The 13,944-nt window shown below is 43.0% G+C and overlaps 1 protein-coding gene and 1 long non-coding RNA gene across 2 annotated transcripts in view; both read left to right on the plus strand.

Annotated features, from left to right (window-relative positions):
- Positions 1-7,919, plus strand: part of N4BP2L1 (NEDD4 binding protein 2 like 1) — a 28,445-nt gene extending 20,526 nt beyond the window's left edge. Inside the window, exons 3-5 of the mRNA XM_054015334.1 lie at positions 2,529-2,617; positions 3,832-3,908; positions 6,969-7,919. Of these exons, the coding sequence (XP_053871309.1) occupies positions 2,529-2,617; positions 3,832-3,908; positions 6,969-7,221 (419 nt within the window). The 3' untranslated portion in view covers positions 7,222-7,919. The remainder of the gene's footprint in view (positions 1-2,528; positions 2,618-3,831; positions 3,909-6,968) is intronic.
- A 1,516-nt stretch (positions 7,920-9,435) lies between these two features.
- Positions 9,436-13,944, plus strand: part of LOC128829885 (uncharacterized) — a 39,597-nt gene continuing 35,088 nt past the window's right edge. Inside the window, exons 1-2 of the long non-coding RNA XR_008443503.1 lie at positions 9,436-9,547; positions 11,792-11,871. This is a non-coding gene — a long non-coding RNA (uncharacterized LOC128829885). The remainder of the gene's footprint in view (positions 9,548-11,791; positions 11,872-13,944) is intronic.

The raw sequence follows: 13,944 nt of genomic DNA on the forward strand, positions 1-13,944 counted from the left end.
ACTCGCATCAGTTTCTAGGTACTTATACAGCCTTCAAAACCATAGCATTTCAGCTTAGTATCCTTGCATTATAGTGACACCCTAGGATGAGCGAGAACAAGTTTAAAGTTGATCTTCCATTGAAGTTCATGGCTTGTCAAAAACCATATGATTTACAGTCTCCAACTTTGTTCTCTAGGATGTTAAAGAAATAAATTCAATATTACATGAACAAACTTTGATAAACTCATGGCTAATTTTGTTTTTTAAAAACTTTTTAAGCAGTACACACTCACTATAGAAGTGCAGCTGCTGCGAAATTTAGATATTGACGTGCACGAACCCCAGCTGACGTTGTTCAGAATATAGCAGCTTAACCATCTACAATGACTGATTTGTGGCTTTTACACTAGGTATTTGTTGTGTCAAAGAGGTGGTTTACAGAGTTTATTAGAAAGATTTTTACTAGGTTTGGGAGCTGAATAACAGTAACATTTTAGGGAGAAAACTGTGACAGTCTTTTAAAGAGATTGATGAGTGTGAACTTGTGTATATCAATATTACAACATTATATTTATTCCTGGGGGGATTCTGTGCCAAAAAATTAAAAATTCTGTGTCAAAAAGTTAAAAATCCTGCATATTTTATTTGTCAAAATAATGCAATACAATCACACCAGTTTCAATTGTTTTGATAATTTATTTGAACTACAATACAGAAAAAAGTCACAATAACTATTCAGCATTTCCTAAGCACATGAAAGTTAAGTTATAAATACTTGTAACTAATACTCTGCATTCCAGTTATAATCCTGGATTTTCATTTAAATTAAATTATGCCAAGGGAAAAAAAAGTAGAATGTCATTTTAAATTGCTCAGACTTTCACACATGAAAGTCATACAGTTTTGCTAATCATTGTCCTGGACCTGGCTGGGTACTTTGGGAAGTGCTCGGTTCTGATTGTCCTGACATTTTATTGACTGCTTGGTAAATGTTTTATTTGCTCTCAAAGTCTTTTTTTTTTTTCAAATAGGTAAGTAAAATAAATCCTGAGATGTAATCTAACTCCATTGTGCCACTTTGGCACAGGAAAAAAGTGTAAAAGCACATAGATCTTCCTAGCTGATTCCCTTACTGTCATTTATAAGGCTTTACATCACTCTGGCAACGTAGCAGCCTTAAAATTGTTTACAGGTTTTATGCTCCTGGGGGAATTGACTGAGAATGGGAACAGTTAACTAACAATAGGAACATTAACAATGTTACTAGGCAGGCAGGCTGCTACGTTTCTGCCTCAGAGCATGAGATCAATTAACTAGCAGGCAGGCTGCTATATTTCTGCCTCGGGGACAGAGCCTTCCTCATGCATAATAAAAAGCCCTACCTCTCCATGCCAGGCTCTCTCGTTTGTTGGCAGGCATGCATGCCAGGCCCTGCCCCCTGACAATGATTACCGTCTCCCATACAGGCATGCACACCTAGCCCCCGTCCCCCCTGCAGCGATTTGCATCTCTGAGGCTTCTCCAAGCATGCTGGAACAGACGCGCTGCCTGGGCTGCCAGGGAAGAGGCGCGTGTCCCCCCGCAGATTTCCTCTGCATTTTTTTGTGAGGGGGCAGAATTCTGCCAGGAGTATATATTGTACCAAAGTGTATTTATACCTGCCTGCAATCACCCTTTATAAATATTTCATTTACATTGCTACTGCTTATATAAATCCAAGTATGTTCTAAAACTAAATATCAATATTTAGAATATATTGTTTTTAATTCAAGGTTTACTGCTGAGCACATCCATTGGCTACTTAACATCTTCTAGCAATTTTAAAAGCATTAGCTGATTACAGTCTATTATTTATTTTCATTGTGATGGGCATAGACGCCAACTTCCCCTCTGCCCCATGGGTGCTCGACCCCCCCTCGCTCTTGCACCACTCTGATCCCACCCCAATTCCACCTCTTCCCCCAAGTCCCCGCCCCAACCCCGCCTCTGCACTGCCAAACAGCTGTTAGATGGTGGGCAGGAAGCAATGGAAGGGGGAGGAGTGGGGACGCAGAACGCTCAGGGGAGGCAGAGGCAGGGAGGGGGTGGGGGGAGCTTGGCTGCTAGTGGGGGGGGAAGCACCCACTAATTTTTCCCCGTGGGTGCTTCAGTCCCGCAGCACCCACAGAGTCGGCACCTATGGTGATGGGTCCTCAAAGTCCAAGTCAGGAATGGGACCCCACTTTGCTAGGGGGTGTACAAATAGAGCCGTGGTGCTCAAACTGCGGGTTGGGAACCCAAAGTGGGTAATGACTCCATTTTTATGGGGTCACCAGGTCTGGCATTAGACTTCCTGGGCCTGGGCTGAAGCCGAAGCCAGAGGGCTTCAGCCCTGGGCAGCAGGGCTCAGGTTACAGGCCCCCTGCCTGGGGTTGTGTAGTAATTTTTGTTGTCAGAAGGGGGTCACGGTCCAATGAATTTTGAGAACCTCTCAAATAGAGAATGTTTTCAGTCTGGATCCATCTGTTGTCTGGTGTTTTTGAGCTTTATTTAATGTTATGTTACAGCACATAAAGCAATGAAGAATGGGAAATCCCCCGTTATTATTGATAATACCAACATCCACGCTTGGGAAATGAAGCCATATGTGATTATGGTAGGCAAAACTCTGATCGACTATCATTCTAAATGCTTAGCTATGAAATTTAAGAGGTGGACTGATTGAAAAAAATTGGAAAATATTAAAAAAATAGTATTTCAATTTTTCTTTTGATCTTCAGTTATATTTATCAATAGTTGAGTCCTTGCAGAAATGGTGAAGAGGTTTGCCTGTGTACATGCTAATAAACTCTTTAGTTCAGTAAGAGCAAAAATCAGGTGAAAAAATTGTCTGTTAAACTTACCCAATAATTACTGAGAGATCAACTTGTAATTTCCCTCCCCCCCCCAATAGTAGTCTTAGATTTAACAGTTTCCATATTGTTTATCTGACAAACATATAAAGTCCTGATTTATGGCCTTAGTTTACAGCTTGCTGTGTGGAGATCATACAAAGAGTCTAAAGGCTGTATTTGTATCAGCCTTTAATGATTGGCAGAGATGAAGCTTTATTTGCAGTCTTCCTAGTATGACAGTGAGGCCAGTTAGTGCTAATGTTTCAGTTATGCTTGAGTACAGCCACCTTCGATTCAAGTATCAGAGGTGTAGCCATGTTAGTCTGAATCTGTAAAAAGCAACAGAGGGTCCTGTTGCATCTGAAGAAGTGAGGTTCTTGCCCACGAAAGCTTATGCTCCCAATACTTCTGTTAGTCTCAAAGGTGCCACAGGACCACCTGGGATTGTGATCTTGTCAGAGTTTAAAAGGCTGAGACCTCCAAGATGCAGGAAATAATGGCGGTGGCTCTGTGTCCTCTCAGCTGCTATCAAACTAGTGCTTGTGTGTAATTTTTCCAATGAAAATCAATGTCATGACCACTTGTGGATGAATGCAAAGTAACAGCAATCTAGATCAGAGGTCCCCAAACTGTGAACTTGTGGCTGGTCACGTGGTGCTGGCTCTCCCCCTCCTTTCCAGCTACTAAATTGGATTCTTTTAGAAAAGGTAAAAATATTTTAAATACTTTTTTCCTAATCTCACTTTTCCATCTAAGCAATTGCTGTAGTTGCCACAGACATGTTATGCAATTGTGAATGGGAAAGAAGATGATCTGTGTGATTAGGAATGGAAAGAATGGTCCACCCTCTAAGTTTGAGAATTCCTCGGGTAGGTGACTAGGCACATAGTGAATGTTAAGTGCTAGCATAAATATTCAAGAGATGTAAAAGGTCTAATGGTAACTGCTTTAAAATTTGTGCACTTTTTCAAATCAGGCACGTGAGAATAACTATGAAGTTATATTCCAAGAACCTGACACACACTGGAAATTTAATGTTCGAGAGTTAGCAAGGTACATCTTTTTTCCTTGATTCATCAGCTTGCATCTCAATTACTATCACATTTGTGCTAGAAAAAAGAGCAAGACTGTAAGATGCTCCTTCCTCCTTGACCATTGACTAGAAATAGTCTAGTAAATGACTAGCGGAAGACGGTTGAGGAATAGTTTTGTTACTTAGCTCTCACTGTGGACAAAATTAACATCCAACAACTCTAGTCATGCTGAAGGGTCTGAATCAATGCGAAGTTGCTCGTTAGATTGTAAGATCCTTAGGGGAAGGGATCATGTTTGTGTTCTGCATCTAGCACAATAGGATCCTGGTCCATGTCTTGGGCACCTAGGCGCTACGATAATACAAATAAATTAATAAATATAATAATACTAACATTTTGTGACTTATGCACTTAAAATATAACCATAATATTTCTTTAATATAGTTTGGGGAGGAGTGGATGCTACATTAATAATATGCAATAAATCAGTCCCTGAAGATCCTTCTTTAGATCTTGACTGACATCTATAAAAGGGACAAAATATTGTTGGTCTCAAAAATATGGCATTGTTTGCCTTATTCATGTTGCTTTTAGCTGATTATGATGATGATTATTTATTTGTGTTATGGTAGTGGCTGTGAACCCGTCAAAGATCAGTGAGTTTCCCCATTTTGTGCTGCACAAATACCAAAGACGATGGTCCCTACCCAGAAAGCTCACAGTCTAGGTGTCAGACAGGATGGAAATGTGGGCAAAAGAGAAGTGGTTTGGGGATGGGGATGAGGTAATAAAATGAACAGTTTAGCAGCACAATAAAAGTTTGGGTTGCCTAACCAATGCCCCAGATGGTTAGCGATTTGTAAGCATCACAGCAGAAGTAGGTTTTAAGGATTATTATTATGTATTTGTAGTAAGAAGAGGACCTGAAACATAAGGCCTTGTATCAGAGGCCTGAGGCCTAAACTAAAGTAGAGGTTAAAATTTTGCTGATATGAGGCAAAGTCAGGTTGTGAGCAAGAGGCAGGCCCTGCTCACAGAATTTGGCAAGCACAGGGCTGATATTGCAGAAACACATATTCCTAAGAGGTGCTGGGCATAGAGCACTCATGCAAGCACATTCCAGAGGGTGATTCCAGAACACCTCGATACCAGTACATTCCCCAAAGATAACAGGAACACACTGACCCATACTAAAGATAAGGTCAGGATAACAGCATAATAAATAAATAAAAAAAATTAATCAAACCAACAAATACAAGACAATGGGTGGCACCCTAATTCGTCAGGAGCAATACTTGTTTGTATTGGTGTATAAAGATGTAGCTCAGAGGGAGTGTCTTGGAGAGGTGGAAAGTCCTACCATTGACTGAGCTGCATCCATTGTGACAAGCATACATGTCTTAGTACCCTCGTAGAGTCTGCCAGGTGCTATTACCATGTTTTTTCAACAATAAACCTGGCCAGGTGCCTTTGCTAAAAACCGAGTCTGTGGATTTATTGGGCAGTTGAACTGAGGTCTGCTATCTCCGCAAAGCTGGGACAGCACACTGAATGAACACACACGCAGTCAACATCTGACCATAGTATTAATTTTAGGGTCAGCTACCTAATGATTTGTATTTTATTCTATTAATCGGTGGCATGAATGTCAACATTTCATCCATATGTCAGGCAAGTGGATATCTAAACCAACTCTTTCAAACACATAATTTTAGGCAATACATTGGAAAGTAATTCAGGTAAAGACTGAAGATGGATACCAATGAACTATTCAGTCAGTCAGTACACACTGAAAAAGTGTCCTGATTTTGAAATGCTCCCCTATCCCTTAACCCTGATACTAAGAGTTGGGGTCTCAAGATACAATGGGTTACCTTCAATGGCAGGTGTTACCGCCCTGTCTAACCACCATCTCTTTGTGGATGGTCACTAGGCTGCTATATTAGATCCAAACCTTAGATCTCACATATTTTCAAATCTACTGCATCTGAGAAGTGTCCAGAAACGGTCTAAGAATAGCCTTTCAAGTACACTCCTGGGGTACAGACTCTAATGCTGGCACCCCTTCTTGGGATGTGGGGCCCTTCAGCCTAGTTGCCCCTAAGCCCCAAGACCAGTGCAGACCTCCCAAGCCTAACTCAGTAGCTCATGCACACTCTCTAGGGTTCTACCCACATGGTTTACCACTTAGCTCTTTGAGGGCTACATGACAGTTAAAGCAAGGGGGGGACACACTTTGCAAACTCAGACAAAGCACAAGAGATATACAGATGTATGGAAAAACAACCACATTCAAGACCCTGCCTCAGTTTCCTCACCAGTCTGAAAGCCCTTTGGGTCTTAATATTCTTCAGAAGATCCAGGGTCCTTTTGCATCCCCTCTCCTGTCAAGTCTTCCCTTCTGGACTCCCCTTGCTAGAGAGTATCCCTTTTTGACAGCAGATTCTAGCACCTTTGTCTCTTGGTTCTTCCCTTGTGGGTTTTCCATTCTCCGGTCCTCAATGTTTGTTACAGCAGATCAGAGGCCTTACCAAGTCTTTGGTAGTCTCCATTGTGCTGGTAGGACCCTGAGTCTGCCCTACGTGGAGGGTGCTGTGCTCCACTTGGACTTGAACAATAACAGATCTTGGCACCTGTGTTGTTTGGTTATCAATGAGTGGGCATCTAATGCCATTGTCTGCCTTTCTGAAGATGTGAACTCTCCCAGGACTCTCTGCACCCATGCATCAGACATCATGATAGTAATCAAATAGAGCTACATATAAGATTCATAAAAATAATAAAGATATCGCCCCTGTTCTTTGCAGCAGGTTCAGTGGACTTGCCCTTGTTCCAAGGATGGAATTACATCCTGGCTGCCCATAAAAATATTTGGGTTACATTTTGCAGTGAAGTGGCCAAAAATAGCTTTGAAAACTAGGTTAGCTGAGATATAGCAAAAATGTTAAAGCCTGACCCAGGGGGAAAAGAATTAGTACATTATTAAACACAGCAGGAAGATTTGCAAATGTAAGAAAATCCATCTGATACATGTAGAGAGTTAAATACTTACATTTTTCTGTTAATTTTAATTCTATAGAAGAAACAGTCATGGTGTCCCGAGAGAAAAGATACAGCGCATGAAAGACCAGTATGAGCATGAGATTACCTTTCATATCGTGCTTCACTCTGAAAAACCAAGCAGAGATGGCAGAAATTCCAGTGGACCCAATGCCGCTCACAACACTGGGGCTTATTCCAATATGTGTCCAACATTCCCAAACAGAAGAACACACAGCCGCTACACAAATGAAAGATCATTTAATAGAGGTGGATTCCAGAATGTATTTTAGTATTTCATTAGGGTATAAAAGACTAAAAAAATTTAACCTTTTACTCTCAATTTTTGTATTTTTCTACTAAATCTAAATCAGGAGTTATTTCTGTTAATTTACAAGTCTTAAAATATTACTGTAATGTTGTTTTGTCAATTACCCAATCTGAGATCACTGAAACCAATATAAACTACACACCATCTCTGTCCCAGTACACCCAGTATTTGCCAATTTTCCTTGTTCAGTCATGTCTTAACCTTCAATTATAAATTTTGCAGGGTAGGGATGTGGTTTGTCTCTTGCCTGCAAACGGTCATGAACATTTCTGGTGCAGTGTAATTATTTCTTCCTGTCTTCCAGGCACATTCTCTCTCCTTCTCCCCTCATATGCAGTCTCTCACCAACGCCAATCATTTCTTTCTCCTTAATAGTTCCAAAATCCACCCTTTCTTCATGGTCACTGTTGCCAAGACACTTGTCCACGTTGTAGTCTTTTTTAGCTTCTCTACTTTCTCCTGCCTGGCCTCAGTGCTTCTCATCAATTCCCACCTCAGCTTGACCAGTGTAAACTTTCAATTCTTCCATTGGTTTCCTGTCTTCTTACAGGAAATTCACCTTACAAGACAAGCAGAAGAAATCTAAAAAACTTTGTAAGTATTTGAATGTATGGAAGTTCTCTCTGTCTAAACCATGTCAAATAAAAAGATAAAATTGGACCTTTTCTTTTCCTTTTTTAAGTGTGAGAAAGTAATCTACCTTAAAAACATGCATGACCACCACCAAAAAAATAAAAAAGAATAAATGTGAGTGCTTTGTGTATTATAAAGTTTGAGTATTAAGGCATGTGAACTGAGGAAGCCTTTGCCGAACCACATCATCTCTGTCTGTTTCCCATCTATAAAAATGGAGATAATGTTTACCCACCTAACTCACATGGGAGTTGTGAGCATTCACTAGATAATGTCTCTATAGTGCTTTGAGCACACAGAATGTCAAAGAACTCTAAGTATATCATTATGGTGTGGATGAGTACCTTGGTTTAGCTGGTGATGTGCCTGATTTCTAGTGATTGCTTTATTAGGAATGTGGAATTTATTATCTGATCATTTTCTTTCTGCTAACAGCTTCTCTCCTCATTCATCTCTAATGAGTCCATGTGCCACACCTGGGGAATTCAGAGACGACCCAGTGTTGTTGCTGGAAGCCCTAGGACTAAGCTCTGCCCTTCAGCTCAGGTCACCAGGAGAGTTCTTCCAAAGCTGTAGAAATACTCCAGGAACCGAGTATTAGCATTAAGACAACAGATTTGATACATCAATGAACCTTAAGGCAAAGAGATTCTGTTCCAGTTGTTTATCGGGATTCATTGAATGAGGAGAGGAGCTGCTAGCAGAAAGAAAACCATCAGGTAATAACTTTCTGGTTCTGCAGCACAGCTTCTCTTCTCATTCATCACTAATGGCTGGTAGCGAGCAGTGAATCATAGAGGGGGGAGGATTGGGAAGAAGGAGCAGAGTTTTAAGCATTATTATAGTAGAACAATAGGTAGAAATGAAAGTGTTACTCCATATAAAGCCAGAGTTTTGTAATTTAAACAATTATTTGAGGACAAACCCAATAGCACCTTCCTACCCTAGAACAATACTACAGAGGAATGGAAAGCTACTTTGAAATCTTTATTATGTGAAGCTCATACACTTTCCCCCCCACAATACCGCTAGAGTCCTTGTAGAGAGTCTCTTGATTCCTTCTCCATAAATAGTTTCCTAGATGTTTAGCAGGCCTGCTGGGGCAGGATTTTGACATCTTGCTGCAGCAAGTTGCGGCCCTAAGGCCCTGGCATTTTGGATGGAATGATCTGAGCAGAGTACAATTGGTGTGTGTTTTCCATATGTTTGAGATATACTTTAATCATTTTCCAAAGGGTGCTAAGGATTAAAACAAATGATGGGAGAACTATTTCCCAGGAATTGTGGAAAGAAAAATTTACCTTGAACAAAGAGATTTCTGGAACGAAGAGTAACTTTTTCCTCCTGACAACAGCAGTTTGCCTGACATAGATCGAGGAACTAATTCCAAAACCTATCTGTATTCCACTTAGGGTTATGCGCATGTGCCACGCGCCTCTAGCCAAAGCTTTTTCGAAGTAGTTATGTCTGTTGGTCCGTGCATGCGCCCTTGCACTGCATTGTGATTTTGCCCAAGGTGATAAAGGGCAGGGCAGACCGACCATATCTTTAGTTCCTTCTCCACCACAGATCTAACAGATCCGCAGCAGAGGGGAAGGAGGGTGAGATTGAAATACAGATAGGGACCACACATCTCAAAGAACTTCCAGTTACAGGTAAATAACCTCCCCTTCTTCGAGTGAGGGTCTCTATTGTATTCCACTGAGGGTGATTAACAAGCAGTACCTAGAAAGGCGGGGGGTACAAGGAAGATGACAGAACTGTGGAATGGAGGATCACTGTGCTGAATGAGGTGTCCACCACAGAACCATGCACTAGACTAGAAGAAAAGGTGTGTACCGTACTCCACGTGGCTATCTTACATATGTCTGCTAGGGGCACGTCGTGGAGCATGGCAGTAGTTGATGCTTGCGCTCTCATGGAATGGGCCCATATCCCATCTGGTGGGGACTGTCCCAGTAATTGATAGCAGAGCATAATACATCCTGAGACCCACTGAGATTCTCTGGGTGGAGACGGCCTGCCCTTTAATTCTCTCCACTATGGTGGCAGTTTGGGAGTTTTCCAGAATGGCTTTGTAGGTAAAAGGCCGGGCCCTACATATATTGAGGGAGTGGAGCTGCCATTCCTCATTTGAGGTATGCAGTTTAGGAAAGAAAGTGGGTAGATGTATGGGTTGGTTTAGGTGGAAGCAGAAAACCACTTTTGGATGCAGGCGCAGTGAAACCATGTCCGTATGGAACGTGGTGAAATGGGAATTTGCCATTATGGTCCCAGTTTGTCAACCCTTCTTACAGAGGTAACAACAACAACCAGAAAGGCGACCTTCATGGAAACGAGTGAAAGAGAGCAGGAAGCCAGAGGTTCAAAGGGAAAGTTCATTAATGATGTAAGGACTAGGTTGAGGTCCCATGGGCGGGTATTTATGTACAAGACCCTTCCAGAATCAGACAGTCAAAGGATGGTAAAAAACTAATGTCCCTCTACTGGAGGTGGAAAACAGTAATAGCCACTGTGTGCACCCTGATGGAGTGGAGAACAAGCCCTGAGGCTTTCAGATGGAACACACGGTGATGCCCGCAGCCTCAGGGGCAAGATCTCTGTTGGGCCCAAGAAGTGAAATGTTCCTATTTGGATTGGTAGGATTGTCGTGTGGAGTCCTTCCTTCTGTTGAAGAGGACAAATCGTACTGCCGACAAACACTCCGGTGCTAGCGGAGGTGTCCATCTAAAAACCAAGCTGTTAGGTGAAGTGTCCATGGATCAGGGTGCTAGAGTCTGCTGTTGTGTGAGCAGTTCTGGAACCGTCAGTAGTGGGAGGGGAAGATGCTTTGATGTGGAGAAGACGGTGAAAACAGAACTGGCGAGGCCAGAACAGAGTTATCGGGTTGAACATTGCCTTCTCTCGTCAGAATTTGTGATGGATATGTTGCAGGACTGGTAGGGGAGGGAAGACTTAGTTGATTCAGTCCAACCATTTGATGACCAGGGCGTCACCTTGTGAATGGGCACCAAGTCCTCCCCTTGAACAGAACTGAATGCACTTGATGTTGGTGTGAGATGAACATAGGTCCCTGATCGGAGTTTCCCAGCGACCAAAAAGGTCTCTGATTACTGTATCGTGTAACTCCCATTCATGGTTGGTTGCAAGGTTCCTGCTGAAGGCATCAGCAATCACATTCTGAGTTCCTGGCAAGTAGGCTGCCAAAAGAAGGATATGATGTACAATGCACTATTTCCAAAGGCATACAGCTTCTGCACACAGTGTTGGGGACCTTGTGCCCCCTTGCTTGTTTATGTAGTAAACTGTAGTGGGGTTGTCCAACATGACGAGGACATGATGAGAACGGAGAGCTGGTAAAAACACGCGCCATGCCTTTCACACTACCAAAAGTTCCAGGATGTTGATGTGCACCCTGGCTTTGTGAGTGGCCAAGTGCCTTGTGTCATGCAATCTCCCTTGTGGGCGCCCCAGCCATCAAGTGACATGTCCGTTATGATTGTCACGCTTGGGGAAAACGGAAGGAAGGGCATTCTAGAGCAAACTTGGAGCGGGCCTGTCCCTCACTGAAGGGAAGAGATGACTTCTGGTGGAATGGCAAGAATGGTGTCCATGGGTTGGTGCATGGGGGAGTAGACTCCCTGTAGCCATAGCTGTAGATGGCGGAAGCACAGGCGAGCAAAGGCCATGATGTAAGTGCACGCTGCCGAGGAGGGAAAGGCAAGTTCTGGCTAGACTGAGGGACTGGTAGACACCAAGGCGATCAGGTCTAGTAAGCTTTGGAACCTGTCTTCTGGCAGATAAATGCGTGCTGAGGCCGTGTCGATGCATGCTCCTATGAATTCCAGGGACTGGGTAGGGTGCAAAGTCAATTTTTCAACATTGACGTTTACTCCTAGGAAGGAGAGGACTAGAAGGAGCTGGATGTCGACTCTTGAGTTTCCTTTCTGGATCGTGCCACCAGCAGCCAGTTGTCTAGGTAAGGGAAGACGAGGACTTGACATCAGAGGTGAACCTCTACCACAGAGAAAACCTTTGTGAAGACCCATGGGGTAGTGGTAAGTCTGAACAGGAGAATCCTGTATTGGAAATGCTGAGGACCCACCATAAATCTCAGGAACCATTTGTGGGTTCTGTGAATATTGATATGGAAGTAGGGTATCAGAGGGGTAGCCGTGTTAGTCTGGATCTGTAAAAAGCAACAGAGAGTCCTGTGGCACCTTTAAGACTAACAAATGTATTGGAGCATAAGCTTTCGTGGGTGAATACCCACTTCGTCAGATGCATGTAATGGAAATTTCCAGAGGCAGGTATAAATATGCAGGCAAGAATCAGTCTGGAGATAACGAGGGTAGTTCAATCAGGGAGGGTGAGGTCCTCTGCTAGCAGTTGAGGTGTGAACACCAAGGGAGGAGAAACTGCTTTTGTAGTTGGCTAGCCATTCACAGTCTTTGTTTAATCCTGATCTGATGGTGTCAAATTTGCAAATGAACTGAAGCTCAGCAGTTTCTCTTTGGAGTCTGGTCCTGAAGTTTTTTTGCTGTAAGATGGCTACCTTTACATCTGCTATTGTGTGGCCAGGGAGATTGAAGTGTTCTCCTACAAGTTTTTGTATATTGCCATTCCTGATATCTGACTTGTGTCTCATAGACTTTAAGGTCAGAAGGGACCACTATGATCATCTGGTCTGACCCCCTGCATGCTGCAGGCCGCAAGACCCTTCCCTGGACTCTGCCGTTGAAGTCCCCAATCCTGTGTTTTAGTGACTTCAATCGGCTGAGACCCTCCTGCTAGTGATCCCTGCCCCATGCTGCGGAGGAAGGCAAAAAACCTCCAGAGGCTCAGCCAATCTACCCTGGAGGAAAATTCCTTCCCGACCCCAAATATGGCGATCAGTAATACCCCGAGCATATAGGCAAGAGTCTCTAGCCTGACCCTTGTTGGCCATTATGCTATTCATGTACCATTGCTTGGTTTTCCTTGGCTACTATGTTTTACCATTAAACCATTCCCTCCATAAACTTATCCAACTTAATCTTAAAACCAGACAGGTCCGTCGCCCCCACCGTTTCCCTCGGAAGGCCGTTCCAATATTTCACCCCTCTGACGGTCAGAAACCTTCGTCTAATTTCAAGCCTGAACTTCCCCCCGGCCAGTTTGTATCCATTCGTTCTCTTGTCCACATTAGTACTAAGCTGGAATAATTCCTCTCCCTCCCTTGTATTAACCCCTCTGATATATTTGAAGATAGCAATCATATCCCCCCTCAGCCTTCGCTTTGTCAGACTAAACAACCCAAGCTCCTCTAATCTCTTTTCATACGACAGGTTTTCCGTTCCTCTGATCATCTTAGTCGCCCTTCTCTGCACCCGTTCCAGTTTGAGTTCATCTTTTTTAAACATTGGAGACCAGAACTGCACACAGTACTCCAAATGAGGTCTCACCAGCGCCTTATACAACGGAAGCAGGACCTCCCTATCCCTACTAGATATACCTCGCCTAATACATCCCAAGACCGCATTGGCTTTTTTCACCGCCACGTCACATTGTCGACTCATAGTCATCCTGCGGTCCACAAGGACCCCTAGGTCCTTCTCCTCTTCCGTTACTTCTAACCAATGCTTCCCCATCTTGTAACTAAAATTGTTATTAGTCATCCCCAAGTGCATCACCTTACACTTTTCACTATTAAATTTCATCCTATTTCTGATACTCCAATTCACAAGCTCATTTAAGTCTCCCTGCAGAATATCCCTATCCTCCTCCGAGTTTGCAACTCCTCCCACCTTCGTATCATCCGCAAACTTTATCAGCCTACTCTTGCAATCGGTCCCAAGGTCAGTTATAAACAGATTAAATAAAATGGGTCCCAAAACAGAACCTTGAGGCACTCCACTAGTAACCTCCCTCCAACCCGACAATTCACCCTTTAATACGACCCGCTGCATTCTCCCCATTAACCAATTCCTTATCCACCTCTGGATTTTCATATCGATCCCCATGTTTTTCATTTTAACCAATAATTCCTCATGGGGTACTGTATCAAACGCTT

The sequence above is a fragment of the Malaclemys terrapin genome, chromosome 1 (genome assembly GCF_027887155.1).
Source record: "Malaclemys terrapin pileata isolate rMalTer1 chromosome 1, rMalTer1.hap1, whole genome shotgun sequence".
In the NCBI taxonomy this organism is placed as follows: domain Eukaryota; kingdom Metazoa; phylum Chordata; order Testudines; family Emydidae; genus Malaclemys; species Malaclemys terrapin.